Source organism: Heterodontus francisci, chromosome 5 (assembly GCF_036365525.1).
Source record: "Heterodontus francisci isolate sHetFra1 chromosome 5, sHetFra1.hap1, whole genome shotgun sequence".
Taxonomy (NCBI): Eukaryota; Metazoa; Chordata; class Chondrichthyes; order Heterodontiformes; family Heterodontidae; genus Heterodontus; species Heterodontus francisci.
The window spans coordinates 176,996,654-177,015,065 of NC_090375.1; the positions used below are offsets into that span (position 1 = coordinate 176,996,654).

An 18,412-nucleotide genomic window follows, 5' to 3' on the forward strand; every position below is an offset into this window, starting at 1 on the left:
TCTGAAAAACAACCATTTACCATGAATCGCTGTTTTCAGTCCTTACGCCAATTTTTTTTATCCCATTGGACAATATTCCATGAGCCTCAGTTTTGTTAACCAGCCTTTTATTTATTTAGAAATACAGCACTGAAACAGGCCCTTCAGCCCTGTGCTGACCAACAACCACCCATTTATACTAATCCTACATTAATCCCATATTCTCTACCATAAGCCCACCATTCTCCCACCACTTACCTACACTAGGGGCAATTTACAATAGCCAATTTACCTATCAACCTGCAAGTCTTCTGGAGGTGGGAGGAAACCGGAGCACCCGGCGGAAACCCACGAGGACACAGGGAGAACTTGCAAACTCCGCACTGGCAGTACCCAGAACTGAACCTGGGTCGCTGGAGCTGTGAGGCTGCGGTGCTAACCACTGCGCCACTGTGCCGCCCGATGTGGTACTTTATCAAGGGCTTTCTTAAAATCCATATAGACAACATCCACTGCATTCCCTTCATCAACCTTCTCAGTTATTTCATCAAAAATTTAAATTAGATGAGTCAAACATGATCTGCTGTTTACAAATATCTCACATGTCTCTCTCACACATCCTGAAAATCAGTCATAACGAACAGTTGAGACAATAGCAATGTCAAATAGTATTTAGTTATTTTTAAAAAATCCTGAGGTTACATCTAAACTGTTACCTTTTTACTTGAACTAGATTCCTACTCTAATTATCTAGAACTATCAAAGAAAGCAGCTGGTTTAAACAACTTAGCAATCGCTTTGCCATCTAGATAGTAAAACAAAGCAAAGCCGTGGTGAGGCCACACCTGAAGTACTGTGTACAGTTTTGGTCTCCTTACCGAAGGAAGGATATATTTGCCTTAGTGAAGGCTCACTAGACTGATTCTTGGGATGAAGAAACGTCCTATGAGGGGAGATGGAGTAAACTAGGCTTATATTCCCTCGTGTTTAGAAGAATGAGAGATGATCTCATTAGAATATACAAATTCTTATGGCAGCTTAACAGGGTAGATGCTGGAAAGCTGTTTCCCCTGGCTGGGGACTCTAGAATTAGGGGTTACAGTTTCAGAATAAGGGATTGGCCATTTAGGATTGAGATAAGGAGAAATTTCTTCAAAGGTTGTGAACTTTTGGAATTCACTATCCCAGAGAGCTGTAGGTGCTCCGTTATTGAGTGTATTCAAGTCAGAGATCGACATATTTTTGGACACTCAGGGAATCAAGGGATATGGGGATAGTGTGGAAAGTGTAGCTTAGAAGATCAGCTATGATCTTATTGAATGCCAGAGCAGGCTTGAAGGGCCGAATGGCCCATTCCAGCTCCTACTTCTTACGTTCTTATGTTCAAAGAGTTTTTTGTTTCATTTCTATAGAGAGCAAGACAAAGTTTAGAACTGAGAAACAATCAAGGGAGAAATGTCCATTTGGCCCATCAATGCTCCTTTCTTTTGTGCCCTATTTGACCCAGGTTAATGTACAATTACATTTTGGATGCTTCTGATATCCCTGTATTTGTACTGGACTGTACAATAGAACTGCATAAAATATTTACCGTGACATGACTAATTACTTATTCATTCTATCTTTGCAGTACTTTATGTTTGATTACATTGGCCCAACAGAAATATTGTTTGACAGAATCATTAAACTTTCAGTAAGTAATCACAAGATTATACACATTTTAAATTACATTTTGTAAATGATCAGATAAAGATGCTGTGAAGTTTTAACTGTCCAGTGTACTATAACTGAATTGCAAAACAATTTAGAAAAAGAATAGATGTGTTCTCAATGTGATTTAAACAAACAGGGATAGTGTAAAGTGCATGCCAGTGAGTTGACAGCTTGCTAGACCACTCCTGTTGCTACTTCCATTGAAGGAAATGACAAATGTAAAATGGACCATCAATTCACTTTACACGATTGCACAAAGTCAAGATCTACCCCATACGATCTCGGGCAGGGAAGAAGTCCTTTTGTGTAATAAAGTTAGAAACTATTTTCTAAAGAGCAGATTTGATGATTAAGTAATGCACAGAGGTTTTTACCTTTCAAAAGCTATTAATCATTCTGTTGCTATTGATTTTACTCAAGCATTGTATAGATTAGGATTGGCCGAGGGAACATCTGGGGCTGAATTTTACCGGCCCCTTGACACCACGGGTCATGGCACGGGGGCCAGTAAAATTTTGCGGGGAGAGGCCCGCCTCGACCCACAACATCGAGAAGAGCCTGCTGCATATTACCGGGGACTTTGGTGCGGCATTCCCGTCACTTGGCGGTGGGCCTTTTATCTGCATATTCAAATGAATCTAAATGAGATGCAAATAAACTTACCTGCAGACGGCGGACGTCCCATGCCGATTTTACCGACTCTGAACGCAGCTTGCGCGCCTTCAGAACTCAGTCCGGAGTTCTGAGGCGAGAACCTGGTGCGAAGGGGGGAGGAATAACATTTTCAGGGCAGGAGGGATGGAGAAGCGGGGAAAACATTTTTTGTTGGCTGTGGGGATGGTGGGAAGGGGTTGAAGGGCAAAAGGTGCAAAGTTTGGGGTTTAAAGTTCGGGACTGTCAAGAATGGTTTTTGGGGGGGGAGAGTGAAATAAATTTATTGTGTGATCACTGGGGGAGAAGGGGTGGAAGTACTGCTTTTATGTAAAATGTACTGTTTTTATTAAAAGTTATAGTCCTGGTCCCTTTAAAAATTAAAATCTCTGCTAAGCCCTTTAAAAATGGCACCGGTGCCCACGCATTGGCGTGCACACTGTTGCCAGGGATGTGGTGGCCGTGCCCTACACATCATCGGGGGCAGCTGCTCCACTCCCACTATTTAAATGAGCCCCCGCGCATAATATCGCAGGAGCTCCTCGGCGGCGCTTCCGTGTTGGAAGGCCGGCGAGTTGAAAGTGCGTCACTGAGGAGCGCGACGCGTGATTAATATTCAGCCCCTTGTATTTTGGCCAGATTCTTGACAAATATAGTGCTAGATAGGAAGAACTGAGTAATACTCAAGCCACACAAAATTGCCTTTTATTGCAGTTAAAAAAATTATTTACCTCAACCCTTCTTAGCTCTATAGGAACTAATGGTCCTTCAGTACTTCATCAAGTGGACAATTTTCTTATGTTAGTCTGGACAGTTAACGTCAGCAGAATTCTCAGCTACAGGATTTACTACAGATTCGCCCGATTCTTGTTAACAAACGTCCACCATTGGTCAAAATTGTGAACAATGATCGGAAGTGACAAATCTAGCTGATCCTTCGCATAAAATTGTTGAAACCAGTTGTCAAGCCCAGACTGCAAACTCAGATTCGCTAACTCAGCACAGACCAAGAACTGAACTGGGAATGTTTTGGTCTCTATGGCTCTGATTCTAACTCCCCCCACCAGGAGGAAACAGGGCCAGGGGTGGAAGGGGCAATTAAAATAGGGTTGGTTACTTAATGCCCCCCTCCCTTTAAATATGCAGATTAGGCTCAACGATTTCTTTGTGGGCCAGGAGGGGCAAGAGTTCTCCCTCCAGGCCTCACCAGGAAGCCTTGGGCCTCCCTTGCCCCCGATTGTTCCCTCACCCTTCCCCTCGATTGTGATCAGAAAACACCCTCAGACCACCAACTGTGGCCTCCTGCCACCCAAATCCTGCTGTCGCCTGCCCACTTCTCAGGTAGTGGATGTGGTCGGCTTCGGGTGGGACTGTGGGAACATTTATACAAATAAGCCCCAGCCATTATGATCAGCTGGGTCTCCAGGTCCCCAGACTCCTAGGTTTGCCGCCTACTTAGTGGCTCATGCACAACATACCCACTCCCCTTTAAAACCAGGGCCTGTGGTTCAGCATCACACCATGCAGTGTATTTAGTTAAAGGATAATTTTAGGTAGTAATAGCAGCACCATAACTATACAAATGAGTTGTTATATAATGAAATAGGGACATATTAATGAATCTATACTCACCGAAATCCACTCATGAAAATATGTCTCACTGTTTTTTGTGGAATTGGGCCCAAATTCCAAACCTACAAGTTTACCTTTCTCACACGAATAAGGAACTATCAGCAAATGAGCTGATCAAAGCTTCCCATGAGTAGCCATGTTAATGATCAATGTACAGGATCAAAATGGGAATGTCCTATTTTTAATCATCTTCACATCTCAGCATGAAATGCTGAGTTTTTCAGTAAACCTTTTCACTTGTTTGCTATTTTTCTAAACCCTGATGTAATTGTGCAGGTCTTACATTCCAAACTGATCGGTGGAACACTGATTGGATCATTTAAACTGGATGTGGGAACAGTTTACAATGAACCAGGTACATTCAATTGTTGTCAGCTCAAAGCTATAGGGGAGGTTTTCCTGGCTGTTCTCTGGGCACACTGGGTTGCATGGAATATCAGAAGGTTGGACTTGCCGGAGCACAGGTCTGAAGGAAAATTGGGTGGGTTCCGTTACCAGCATTGTGCTCGGACCCATCCGATATTCCAATGTTCACTGTGCCAGCCAATCCAGTGCCAGAGCCAGGAAAATCACCCCTCGTATTTCTTACAGTTACTAGCAAGTTCCTGCTTCATAGATTCAGTATACAGCATTTGATATTAGAAATTATATAGTTTTGAATGTGCATCATTTGTTTAAGAAAAGCTAGCCCAGATTGCTAATGTAAATTCTTTCATTGCAATACTCTACTTTTTCTTTCTGAATATTTTCTTGGGTTTTTCTCAAAACTGTTATGATCAAAGGTCTCTATATAATTCCTTGTGCACTTCTGTGCTATCCAGCTGTTTGTTTTCCACCAAGGTTCTGGATTCTGTGCTGGCACAGTTTTCCTCTTGTGTCTACCCAGCTCAGATGATGGTTTAATTCCCTAGATGGGACTAATTTCACTGAGCTAGGGTTTCTTGAGGAAACTGTGTTTTGGTGATAGCTATCCAGTTTACCTACTAGGACCTCTTGAAAGAGAACAAAATTTTGCATTTGTATATAGCCTCTTGCAAACAAATCCAAGTGCTTCATCTGCAGTGAATTTTGGCTTTGATGTGGTTGTTACATAGGAAAACGTGACTAGGATTAGATGAAGGGCTGTATTTTCCTCTGTTATACTGTACAGTGGGGTAAAATGAAGGAAAATCAAAAGAAGAGGCCCATCACCGCATTCGCACCTTTGCCATTGCCGACCTGAATTTATATTGCTCCCTCACACAGGAAAGTAGGCTGCCTGAGCCTGCCTGAGCCTGCCTGCAAGTGATGGAGGTGGGACCTGAACAATTTTCCTTTGTACAAGCACCTGGGACCACCATGCAAAGGATGACAGTATAAGGATAGAATGCTCACCAATTTCCCACCCTGCCTCCAACCCCCAACATTTAGAAGGAGAGGATTCTTACCTCTTCTTCCTGGCCAATTGGTTCACTGAGCTCATTAGTGGAATTTAAAAATATATCTCTGAGGCTCTTCTACCCCTTTAACTGTGACTTCCGCTTCTTCTGTTGCAGGGACTGTCTAAGGTGCCCATTGCAGCACTGTTGAATATTGCTTCCTGGCAGCAGCAGGCTCCCTCTCAGTGGCATTGATGCCACTGGATGCCCACCGTGTATAGATTACCAGCCCTGATTCAGGAAAATGGGTAGGGGTTATGGTGGTGGCTGGAAGTCCTGCCTGACCTTACCTCAGTGGCGAAACCACGCAGGAGGAAAATTCAGCCTGAATTCTGAATTGATTGTTGTCTAATGGGGAACATTGGCCGGGCCTTCAGGACAACTCCCTGTTCTTTTTTGGAACAGGCAAGGGATCACTGATCTTTTAATAAGATGTTCCAACCCACTGAGGGGGAGTATCAGCAGAGACAACGTTGGCAGTGGAAATAAATTGAAAACTGAGTCACTCAGTAAACAATTGGCTAGGGAACAATGCATGGCCCTGGGGAGTTTGAAAGATTCAGAATGAAATAGATTGGAAAAAAGAGTAAAAATATTGATAATAAATATGTAACAGACTTTATTGTAGCCTACTGATAAACAAGTTATCTCACACCTGTAGCTGTGTGGTGTTGGGTGTGGTGGGTGCCCGAGATGATAAAGATTGAGTAAGACACAAATGAACTATTATTGTACCAGACATGTGAGGCCAGGAAACCATCAAACAATCTGCTTATGAATCATAAAGTTGTCTTGCAATGGTTATTTTTAGCTTTCAAGTTGGCGTGTGTAATTCCCACTGTATAATTAAATCATTTACTCCCAAAGAACATTCTATTACGCAGATAAAAGAATTGCCCATTCTCCCCAATTTAACAGCATTCCTTTTGTTTTAAAGCTTCATTTTGTAGTTCACATTTTCTTTAAAGCTTTAATTCATTATTGCAAAACAGCGAAGAGGCACTTTGAAGGATGCTTTTCTGCTTGAAAAGTGAAAGGGCCGAGCTTTCTCCAGAGTCACCAGTAGACCTAGAACTGTTGGTTTATGTGCAGCAGACACATGGTAACACCATGCCCTGCACGTTCCCTTCCAAGTTACACACCATCCTGACTTGGAACGATATTTCCATTCCTTCGCTGTCGCTGGGTCAAAATCCTTGTGTTCCCTCCCTAACAGCACTGTAGGTGTACCGACACCGCAAGGACTGCAGCAGTTCAAGAAGGCGGCTCATCACCACCTTCTCAAGGGCAGTTAGGGATGGACAGTAGATATTGGCCTTGCCAGCAATGCTGACATCCAATGAACTACTTTAATGTCTAAGCCAACATCTTTATTCTAATTGCTGCAATTATTGCAGCAGATCACAGAGCAACACAACAAAATGTAATTCTGACTGCAATTATCTATAATTTTTTAAAAAATGAATTAAAGTGAGCATACTGAATTAACTTTTTCACTTGCCCTTGCTTTAGGCCATCAGTTCTGTAACAAGTGGGCACCTCTTACTGATCCTAGTCATATCAAGACTGGGGTGAAAGGCTACCTCAAATGTGACATTTCTGTTGCTGGGAAAGGAGATAGCATGCAAACTTCTCAGAAAACCAGTGAAGCCACTGAGGAACAGATTGAAAAGTACGGTTATACTCTCATTCCTTCTGAGCAAATCAAACAGAAACAAAATTGTGATAAAAATGCTGGAAATACTCAGCAGGGTTAGTCAGCCTCCAGGTTCTGGCAAGAGGCAGGGACCAGTTTAACTGCCTAGAGGCAGCCTCCTGGCAGCAGACCGGGGTGGGGGGGGGGGGGGGGGCGGGGGGCAGTACTCCAGGCAGGCCTAGAGGCCCTCCCTGCCTGCCTGATTATAGCAGCATTCACAGGCCGGCCAGTAGAGGGGCTGCCCCCTCCCCCACTAACAGTGGTGCCTGCCTGCAAAAGTCATTTTTTATTTCAAGTTTAACATTTTTTTTGGTGTGTCCTCTCCCTCTCCTATCTGTCATGGCATCCTGTTGCTGCTTTCAAGCTGGAAGGCCTCTGATTGGCTGTGCAGCTTTGAGAGCCTGCCCGCCAGCCTTAATTGGATGGTGAGCCCATAGTCTGGCCATTGATTGGTTGCTCCGGAGAAAATCATAATGAGTGCAAAGCAGGCTTCTGTCTCCCATTTGAGGCTGACGGTGGGATTCAGAAGCTTGTAGGGAAAATCTAGCCCAATGTTTCAGGTTGCTGACTTTCCATCAGAACTGGAAGAATGTACACGTACAGAGCCAAGGAAAGGGGAAAGGGGGAAGAACAAAAGAGAAGGTCTAATATAGGGTGGAATGCAGGAGTGATTAAATAACAAAGGGGGTGATGGGACAAGGCAAAGGGGATGGTAATGGGACAAGAAATGAAATATAAGACGGGTCTAGAGAAGGTGTAAACGGCAAAAGCAGAATTGCAGAGGGGGTGTGAAGCAATGGAAATCTGGGAAAATGAGAAGTTTGGGAATATGGCATAAAAAAGACAGGAGAGGAGTAGACCACCCCACCAGCTATCTAGCAATAAGGGATTCCCACCCAAGAAGCAGCCCAGACCTCCTCCACCCCCAGTGGCTCTGGTGCAGCCATGCTCCATTTACAGTAGCTGCTGTCCGACAGAGAGAACCAAGTTGTGTTCAGCTTCAAACCTTTATGCAATTACAAAGAAAGAAAAAAAACTTCCAGTGTGGGAAATCTGAAATAAAAAACAAAAAATTCTGGCAAAGCAAGTAAGCATCTATAAAGATAGCTTAGTATTTTATGCGTTGTCCCCTTGGTGAAACAGTCCTGATGAAATGTATATCTGAGATGTTAACTTATTGCTTTGCTTTCAGATATTCATGGATCTGCCATGTATTTCCAAAATGTTCTATTCAAAGCCAGTGTAGTGATATATTCATGGTGACTTTTTAACAGATGAAACATGAGATTTTTAATGTCAGGATAAAATGTGTGTTTACTGTTTGTGCATATGAAAATTAACATCTTGAAAAGTATTTTTTTCAACTAAAGTAATGCTTTTTCTTATGATAGAGAATCTGTATTTTTATTCAAAAATATTGTGCTGAAGGGGATGATTTAAGTGCAAGTGAATGAGCCAAGTTCCAATTCAGGCAGCCAATGGCAGCAGCAAGCATTGACAGGCCAGCTGCAGCACAGTTAGATGCAGAGTGACATTTTCTCTATTCTGCCAGCACCTCTGCTTGCAGCAGTGTGACATTCTTTCCTTTGCCCAAACCAATCATCATTAGGCCTGTCAGTGACAAGGCCACTCAGCACTGAATTTGGAGCAATTTTGTGCCGTAGGCCCGTGACCACTGGAGTGGGATTGGGAGACTGCCAGAATCATTTCACATAGGACCCTTACAGCCAGCAGACCAGAAGCTCCTCCTTCCATCAATCGGAGCTGGAGTTCACTCTCAGTTTCAGAGGTGAAAGGTCACTGTGCCACCTAACTCCCCGTAATTCAATTTTTGTTTAATCAGCTTTTTGGTTCAGTTAATGCTCAATCCTTAAAAGAATGTAAAAGATGTTGAATTTTTATTTACAATGCAATTTTTGGTTTGTAATAGGAATCTGCTTATTCCAATTGGGTTTCCAACGGAGAGACCGTGGGCAAGGTTTTTTGTCAAAATTTACAAAGCTCAGGGACTGCCGAAGATGAATTCTCGCCTCATGGCAAATGTAACAAAAGCGTTCTTGGGCGACAATAAGGATTTTGTGGACCCATATGTCGTCGTCACTTTCGCTGGTCATAGGGTATTACCTTTCAAATTATTTCTCTGTTTATTAGCATGCTCGTTGCACACCTCTGTAACCTCACCAAAATGACTGCGACTTGAAATTGTTTATTTGAGACAGATGCTAAACAACTTTATTATTTAGTGCTGAATAGGATTACGGTGGACTGGATGACTAGATGTCTTGCCTTTTATTACGTTACGTGTTATTTATTACAAAACTTGAGGGCCGATTTAGCTTTGCCTCATTGGCGGAAATCGGGTGGGTGAGCAGTTAAAATGGCCACGGTGATGTGCACACTCCGATTCTGTGGGTTGCAATTTTATGCTGCTCTGTTGAGCAGGAGAGCTGCAAAAACCTACTGGAAGACAATGGGGCCCTTCTTTAAATATGTAGACTGGGCTACAATTATGTCATTGGGGCCCGCCTGCAATTTTAACCCAAGGCCTGCACAAGGAAGCCATCATGACTTAGAAACACAGGATCAGGAGTAGGTCATTTAGCCCCTCAAGCCAGTTCCGCCATTCAATGAGATCATGACTCATCTGTATTTTAACTCCATCCATTTCCCTTAGCTTCATATCCTTCTACATGAGAGAGTTAGATAATTCTTCTACCCTTTGCATGAAGAAATGTTTCCTAACTTCTCTCCTGAATGGCCTGACTCTGATTTTAAGATTATGCCCCCTTGTCCTAGATTCCCCACCAGTTGAAAATGTTCCTCTCCCTCTACCCTATCAATTTCTTTCAAAAGCCTAAAATCTCAACAAATCCCCCTTTAATGTTTTATATTCCAGGGAAGGTGAGCATAGTTTATGAAATCTCTCCTCATAATTTAACCCTTGGAGCCCTAGTAACATTCAGATTAGCTTCTCCACCAGATCAGAAAATGCCCAGAAAGGCAAAATTATTTTTAGAATGTTTTTGTTTTTTGTGGGTCAGGAGTTGCAGGAGTGCTCCTTCAGATACCACAAGGAAATCTTAGCCCCCCCACCACCCCCCCACCACTCTGGGTTTTCCTTCCCGTACCCCATCTGTAATGCCTTCATCATCCCCCTCCCAACCATTTACCTAACTATTGCAGACCCTTCCTTTTGGTCTCCAGCAATGTTCTCCTGCCGGCTAAAATCCCACTCATATCCATCAGCCAGATAATCCTTCTCACCAGCTTTGGGTGGGAAACTGATGGATGTCATACAGATGAGCAATTGAAGTTAATACTAACGGCCTTACATATAAATGCATCCTCTGATGTACAGTACCACAGGACATGCGCGATGCCAATATCATCACCCTCTATAAGAACAAGGTGACCGCGGTGACTGCAACAACTACCGTGGAACTTCCCTGCTCAGCATAGTGGGGAAAGTCTTCGCTCGAGTCATTTTAAACAGACTCCAGAAGCTGGCCGAGTGTGTCTACCCTGAGGCACAGTGTGGCTTTCGAGCAAAGAGATCTACCATTGACGTGCTGTTCTCCCTTCGCCAGCTACATGAGAAATGTCGTGAACAACAGATGCCCCTCTACGTTGCTTTCATTGATCTCACCAAAGCCTTTGACCTCGTCAGCAGATGCGGTCTCTTCAGACTACTAGAAAAGATCAGATGTCCACCAAAGCTACAAAGTATCATCACCTCATTCCATGACAGTATGAAAGGCACAATTCAGCATGGCAGCGCCTCATCAGACCCCTTTCCAATCCTGAGTGGCGTGAAACAGGGCTGTGTTCTCGCACCTACATTGTTTGGGATCTTCTTCTCCCTGCTGCTCTCACATGCGTTCAAGTCTTCAGAAGAAGGAATTTTCCTCCACACAAGATCAGGTGGCAGGTTGTTCAACCTTGCCCGTCTAAGAGCGAAGACCAAAGTACAGAAAGTCCTCATCAGGGAACTTCTCTTTGCTGACGATGCTGCATTAACATCTCACACTGTAGAGTGTCTGCAGAGACTCATCGACAGGATCGCGGCTGCCTGCAACGAATTTGGCCTAACCATCAGCCTCAAGAAAACGAACATCATGGGACAGGACGTCAGAAATGCTCCATCCATCAATATCGGCTTCCAGGCTCTGCAAGTGGTTCAAGAGTTCACCTACCTAGGCTCAACTATCACCAGTAACCTGTCTCTCGATGCAAAAATCAACAAGTGCATGGGAAAGGCTTCCACTGCTATGTCCAGACTGGCCAAGAGAGTGTGGGAAAATGGTGCACTGACACGGAACACAAAAGTCCGAGTGTATCAAGCCGGTGTCCTCAAGACCTTGCTCTACGGCAGCGAGGCCTGGACAACATATGTCAGCCAAGAGCGACGTCTCAATTCATTCTATCTTCGCTGCCTCTGGAGAATCCTTGGCATCAGGTGGCAGGACCGTATCTCCAACACAGAAGTTCTCGAGGCGGCCAACATCCCCAGCATATACATCCTACTGAGCCAGCGGCGCTTGAGATGGCTTGGCCATGTGAGCCACATGGAAGATGGCAGGATGGCCAAGGACACATTGTACAGCGAGCTCGTCACTGGTACCAGACCCACCGGCCGTCCATGTCTCCGCTTTAAAGACGTCTGCAAACGTGACATGACGTCCTGTGACATTGATCACAAGTCGTGGGAGTCAGTTGCCAGCGATCGCCAGAGCTGGCGGGCAGCCATACAGGCGGGGCTAAAGCGCGGCGAGTCGAAGAGACTTAGCAGTTGGCAGGAAAAAAGACAGAAGCGCAAGGGGAGAGCCAACTGTGTAACAGCCCCGACAACCAACTTTATCTGCAGCGCCTGTGGAAGAGTCTGTCACTCTAGAATTGGCCTTTATAGCCACTCCAGGCGCTGCTCCACAAACCACTGACCACCTCCAGGTGCTTATCCATTGTCTCCCGAGACAAGGAGGCCAAAGAGAGAGAGAGAGAAGAGAGAGATGTACAGTGGACAATGTTTGGAGATTTGCCAGTCATGTAATATAGTCCATTATTACAGTATCTTATTACAACCAATCATTGAATTGCTTTGAAATCCATCATGTGCTGTTGTGTAAGCAAGCAAAGCAGTGCAATAAATCGCCATTAGATTAATGTATTCATTTTTTGGTGGTACTGGTAGAGGGGAGAATGTCGGCCACGACACCAGGAATGTTCCACTGGGGCTTTGGTTCTTTGATATAATATTATGGGATCTTTAACATTCATCTGAGTTCATGGAAAAGGCCGACAGGGCCTTACAGAATGCAACATTTCCCTCAGTAAATGGTGGAGAAGTGGACAAAGTAAATAATTCTACTAAAAAAGATGTTGTTCACCCACCTCTACACTAGAGAATCTGCAAAATATTTTTCTGTAATAAGCCTTCAGGCCTTGGCTTGATAACCATGGGGGGCTGAGTTTGAAAATAAGCAGACAGCAGGAATGGAGCTGGAAATTCAGCGTTGAGGGGTGGGGGAAAGGGATGGGGTGGTAGGTAGGACAAACTGGCAACAGACCAGAAGATTTATTTGGAGCCAGGATGAGCAATCACAAAAAAAAAGACCTACCTGTTTCCAAAGTGGCTTGCAGTGTTTCCTTCAGGATTACATTGGGTTCCTCACATTGACATAGGGCTCTGATTTACATAATTGTAAGTGGATCCTGCCTGATGTGCATGCCCACAATTAGGCCACTAGGGATCGGGTACATACATATTCATTCATATTAAATCCCCAAGGATCAAACATATACTATTCCCCGGTATACTGTCAAAAAAATATGAACATTAACTACAAAACCAACACAAAAGTGGACACATACCGTTGAGTTACAATGGTAGCATACATACTATTTTTAAGCTCTTGTTAACAATGTTTGATTTTCCCAAAATAATGTGAGTGGCCAATTGTCCACTCAGGTATTTTTGCTCAGTTGCACTTAATTTGTTTTAGTCATGTATTTCTGCCTATTGTAGGAATTTGGATTCCTTCAATCTCCCATGAAAATATGGTTTGACACACTGTTGTAGCTGCTGTTATATGGGATTTGTATAATTTGAATAAGGTTGCAGTTGAATCTAGATCCAAATTGTGCTTGAATTTGGCCGGTTGAGGGCCCACCAGTGATGTAACAGTTGTCGATATGGAATGTTTTTTTTTTCTCTCCACTCTGCTCATGACAGAATTTTTTGCTTTACTGTTTCCTTCTGTTCATCAGGGCCAAACATCTGTGCAGAAAAGCTGTGCCGAACCTGTCTGGAGCGAACAGATAATTTTCAAAGAAATGTTTCCACCTCTTTGCCGGCGAGTCAAAATTCAGGTGTGGGATGAAGGGAATGTTAATGACGTTGCCATAGGAACTCATTACATTGACTTGAAGAAAATATCAAATGAACAGGATGGAGATAAAGGTTAAAAGCCATTTCTGAGATTTCTCAGCAGAAAATCAAAATGTTCATTTAAATTTTCATTAAAATAAATGTTTTGTAGGCATTTAATGATTGAATAGAATCACTAAAATGAAAGCTATTGAATGCTTAATAGTTAAAACCATTACATATATCAGGAGCAGCAAGGTGGGGCGGCACAGTGGTGCAGTGGTTAGCACTGCAGCCTCACAGCTCCAGCGACCCGGGTTCAGTTCTGGGTACTGCCTGTGCAGAGTTTGCAAGTTTTCCCTGAGACTGTGTGGTTTTCTGCTGGGTGTTCTGGTTTCCTCCCACAGCCAAAGACTTGCAGGTTGATAGGTAAATTGCCCCTCGTGTAGGTAGGTGGTAGGAGAATTGAGGGAAGGTGGGGATGTGGTAGGGAATATGGGATTAATGTAGGATTAGTATAAATGGGTGGTTGATGGTCAGCACAGACTCAGTGGGCCGAAGGGCCTGTTTCAGTGCAGTATGACTCTATGGTATTTTTGTTAATAATATTGCCATTCTCTTGATTTATATATTTAAGACTTTCAAATTAATTCATCAGATTTCAAAAGATCTTTGAGTTATAGTTGTGGCAATAAGGATAAATATGAGTCTCATCTGGATGATAAAGTACAAATCGTAAAAGTTATAAGGGGTCATATCCTTAGATCACCCCCCGGCTGTCATTGCAGTCAGGAATTCGGACGCACCTCTATCATTTTCCAAACTTTAATTCTGATGGATAGAATGTTGTGGAAAGTATGGCAGAATTTCTGATCTGTGTTTCCGGTGGGTGAGGCTCCATATCAGGTGCATCATTTCAGCAAGTGACCCCTATATTGTTATATAAAGCAGTGAGTTCACTCCGCTGTGATTGCAGTGTGCACTTTTGAGAGGCCACACAGTTGTAAAATAAAGGGAATATTTGTCATGAAAACTTTTATGTCAAGGCATGGTTTAGAAAATTAGCTTGTTTTCTTTGGAAGGGAGTAGAATTTGGGATGAATACCTTGAAATTTTCAGGATCTTTGTGGAATTGACAAAATTGATTTAAGCAAATTGTTCATTGTGATGAAGGAATAAAACTCAAGGGGATAGAAAGTAAAGTTAGTCGACTGGGACTTAAAAGAAGTTCTCAAAGGATACCCCAAAGGATAATATAGTTGTGGAATTAGTTTTTAGGGCAAGTCATTGAAACAAATTGTTAAAATTGGCCCAAGAGATGATTAAATGCATTTTGGAGTGAGAAGGGGTTAAGAATATATTTAGGAGACAAGTAGATGGGTTTAATCTCTAGAAGTTGAATGGGTTGCAAATAATAGACAAAAACAGATGACCAAAATCATTTAATAAAATGTTAATATTAGAAAATTGAAAAATCATATATAATGAAAACTGATATCCAGAAAAACTTCTTTTTGTGCTTCTTTCAGGATTTTTGCCAACATTTGGACCAGCGTGGATCAATTTGTATGGCTCAACACGCAATTATACCCTAATGGATGATAATCAAGAGCTCAATGAGGGCTTTGGAGAAGGTGTGTCATTCAGGGGCCGTCTCCTAATTGAAATTGCAGTGGAGATTCTGTCAGCAGGTGCAGCTGACTCCAAATTCTCTAAGCTAGCAAAGGAATTGAAGATTGTGCCAAAATTTGGGAAAGATCACAAACTGTCACCCGCATCTGAAGAATCCAAATCTTCTGCCTCTTCTGATAAGATCAACTCTACTGAAATTGAAGTGGAACCGATAGAGCCTTCCTCTTGGGTTTGTTTTACAATCATTAGTTCTTTCATGTTAATCTGGGGATAAGGCATTTTATGTTGAGAAGGAATGAAGGTGCAGCCTCTGCTACTTTTTCATAAAGTTCATTACTGATATATTAACTATTTTCAAATTCGATCGCAATCTCCAAGTCTTTTGTTGGAATCAGACAAAGCAGAAAGCTTAATTTCAGATAGTTCCGTGCTATTTCCCTTTAATGTAATTACTTCACAGCTTAAGATCTTACTAGAGTTACAGACACACATTAATGTCTTGCTCAGTTTCATAGTCAAGCAAAATTGGTCAAAATTTTGTGCAGCTCACATACTTCTCATAGTAATAGTAGGCTATCGAGCTTTTGAAATATATTTGAAAATGTAAAATATACATTACATATCAAGCTTATCATTGAGATTTTAAATCTTTTTGTTACAAGTGTAGATAGATGTGAATGTATATATGGCACATGTCCAGTGTTCAGTAATGAATGTGTCACATAGAATAGTTAATTTGCACTAACTTCATCCAATTTGAAAATGCTTTTTGTTTATTGGTACATCCCCCTTATCTTTCTCCAGTCATTATTTGTCTGCAGGAAATTAGAAGAGAATGATGCGATTAGTTGCTTACGAGGAAGGTGGCAGGAAAAGTTGATAAGGCTGCTGGAAAAAAGCATATGAGATCCATGGCTTTATAATTCGAGGCATAAAATACAAAAGCAAAGGAAGTTTTGTTAAACCTATCTAAATCACTGGTTAGGCCTCAGCTGAAGTATTGGGCTGGATTTTGTTCTCAGCCTGATGTCGGGTTTGGTGGCTGGGAGGCCAGAAAATCAGAGCGGCAGCGGCCTGCTAGAGAAGGTGACGCTGGGATTGCCAGGCCTAATCTTCCTGGCAGTGGGGAAGCTCTGTGGCAGCCCCTCCGCCGCTCTGCGACGGGACCCAAGTTTGCATATGTAAAAAACCTCTCTGTATAAATTATCATCTATCCCAGCGCGATCCTACCAGCAGTTTCTGATCTTCAGCTGGATGTGTGTTACTCATGCGTCTTCACTTTCCCGTCCAGGAGAAGCTGGCTCCAATGAGGAGGAGAAGGGGTCACCACTGCATTTTGTTGTAAAGGGAAAGGCGGTAAGGGGGCAACTCTGCACTTTATTGAACTGTCTGTAGGACTGGCAGCCTTTTAAAAATGATGCCAGCACCTGCTCTCACATCAGGTGATGCCGTGAATGGCATCGCCAATGCCGCCCCCGCCACATGAGTGGTGGGGAGGGGGTGGCCGCTGTGAATATGCTAAGTGGTTTCCCGCTGCAGAATTGGGGCGCCGTGGGTCCCGTGCGGGGAGGCCGCCATTGTTCCCGTCCGGCAACAAGACAACAAAATCCGGCCCATTGTGTCCAATTCTGGTCATCAGAAGGAAGGAAGTCAAGGTTGGTGTTGTTTAGTTTCGTTATGGAATGGTCTTAAAAGCCAAGACCAGAGCTAGACATCAGTCAGTTCAATAAGTTTAACCTTCCTTATTGTTCTGCTCAGGAATGCTGCCACTGTTGCAAGGACTCTCTTTAGTTCTGTCTGGCTGTCAGTGCCAACTTCACCAAAGGAGACTCCATCTCAGGAGGAGCAGCTAGCCTTCCCCACATACTCCATTGCCCTAGTTGTGAGCATACTTTGTGTTGGCCTGTCTAATAGTAATATTTATACCAGTTGTTCAGAGGTCCAGAGTGCAGGACAGCCTATATTATTCCAGCTGTAGTGAGTAGCTGCTGTCTGCAAACTAGGGTGCTTTGAAATTTCATTCAATAAATTCATTAAAATGTTAGTGAATATAGAAATTTGGTACTATTTTAATGAACTACTTAGGGATAGAAATGAATGGAGTTGGAGGGAGCACTGCATGTCCTCCTGATTCCACAGGAAGTTTGTTTTAAATTAAAACTAACTTACCTTTAGTTGGCTGCTGAAGAATCCTGAATGTGAAAGGCCCAATGCCCACTCCACTCATTGGTTATAAATTCTGTGCGCCTGCTCCTGCATCAGGTGACGTGAGAATGACACCAGGGCTGAAAGCAGGATCCGACCCCGTTTTGCCTGGCAGTAGGACCCTTGGGTGGCATATTACCAGTGGCGGTCAATTAAGAGGCCACCACTGGGGCCGCCGTCCAATTTAGTACAGCAGGCTGCCCCCAGGGGATGCTGGCCCAATCAGAGGGCCAGCAGCTTGTCAGATCTGCAGGTTCAGGGAGAGGGCACATCAATGGCAGGAACACCCTCGCAGACATGTGAATTGAGTTGTGGGACACTAGGGCCAGGCAGGGAGGCTCTGGTGATCAGGGTGGGGGGAAGCTGTCATGGTGCATCAGCAGGGCCATTGCCACGAGGATGGCCATTGCTGCAAGGGAGCCCCTCCATGGGCCATGGAGTGCCAATAAAGGGGGCCCCCCAGAGCCCGCTGGGAGGACGTCAGGGTTCACCTGGCAGTCTCCCCATGTGGCAATGGGTCTTCCTGACGAGGAAAAATGCCCACTGAGGTGGGAAGTGGCCATTAATTGGCCACTTAAGTGGCTCAGTTGGCTGCCAGTCAGTTGGCTGTGCTGCCATATTTCCTGCCACCATATCACATTGCCAGCGGCAGGAAGAAATCAGGCTCCCCGGCCAATGCCTTCCCGTGCCATTTGCCAGCCCTCCCACCTCCCAGCCTGCCTGTAATGGGCCGGGTAAAGTCAGCCCATAGATTCTGAAATGTATCTGTATTTAGTTTCTCTTTTCAGTATTAGCTGCTGTGACTAACAAATGCCTTTTTCAGACTGATGAAGAAACTGTCCAAGATTTTTTTCTGTTTGGTACAATTTTTGAGGCAACAATGATCGACCGGAAAATTGGTGAAAGGCCAATCAGCTTTGAGGTATCTTTAGGTAAGGAATCACAATTTTTTATTTATATCATTAGTTTGAGTACTTTTCATGATCAGTGTTTTTCTGGATCAGCAAATGCTGAAGAGTGCAGGCATTGCGTTACCTACTGCAGGGTGAGAAAGCATTCCCCTCAACAATGAAATGTTATTACAATAAACATTAATAGCTGTTCAACAATCTCTCTCTCTCC

At 43.6% G+C, this 18,412-nt stretch overlaps 1 protein-coding gene across 1 annotated transcript in view; it reads left to right on the forward strand.

The window, feature by feature from the left end:
• fer1l6 (fer-1 like family member 6) overlaps window positions 1–18,412 on the forward strand; it is a 166,427-nt gene that overhangs the window by 17,251 nt on the left and 130,764 nt on the right. Inside the window, exons 6-12 of the mRNA XM_068032676.1 lie at window positions 1,610–1,672; window positions 4,252–4,330; window positions 6,906–7,065; window positions 9,020–9,206; window positions 13,354–13,546; window positions 14,983–15,314; window positions 18,114–18,222. Coding sequence (XP_067888777.1) covers window positions 1,610–1,672; window positions 4,252–4,330; window positions 6,906–7,065; window positions 9,020–9,206; window positions 13,354–13,546; window positions 14,983–15,314; window positions 18,114–18,222 — 1,123 coding nt within the window. The remainder of the gene's footprint in view (window positions 1–1,609; window positions 1,673–4,251; window positions 4,331–6,905; window positions 7,066–9,019; window positions 9,207–13,353; window positions 13,547–14,982; window positions 15,315–18,113; window positions 18,223–18,412) is intronic.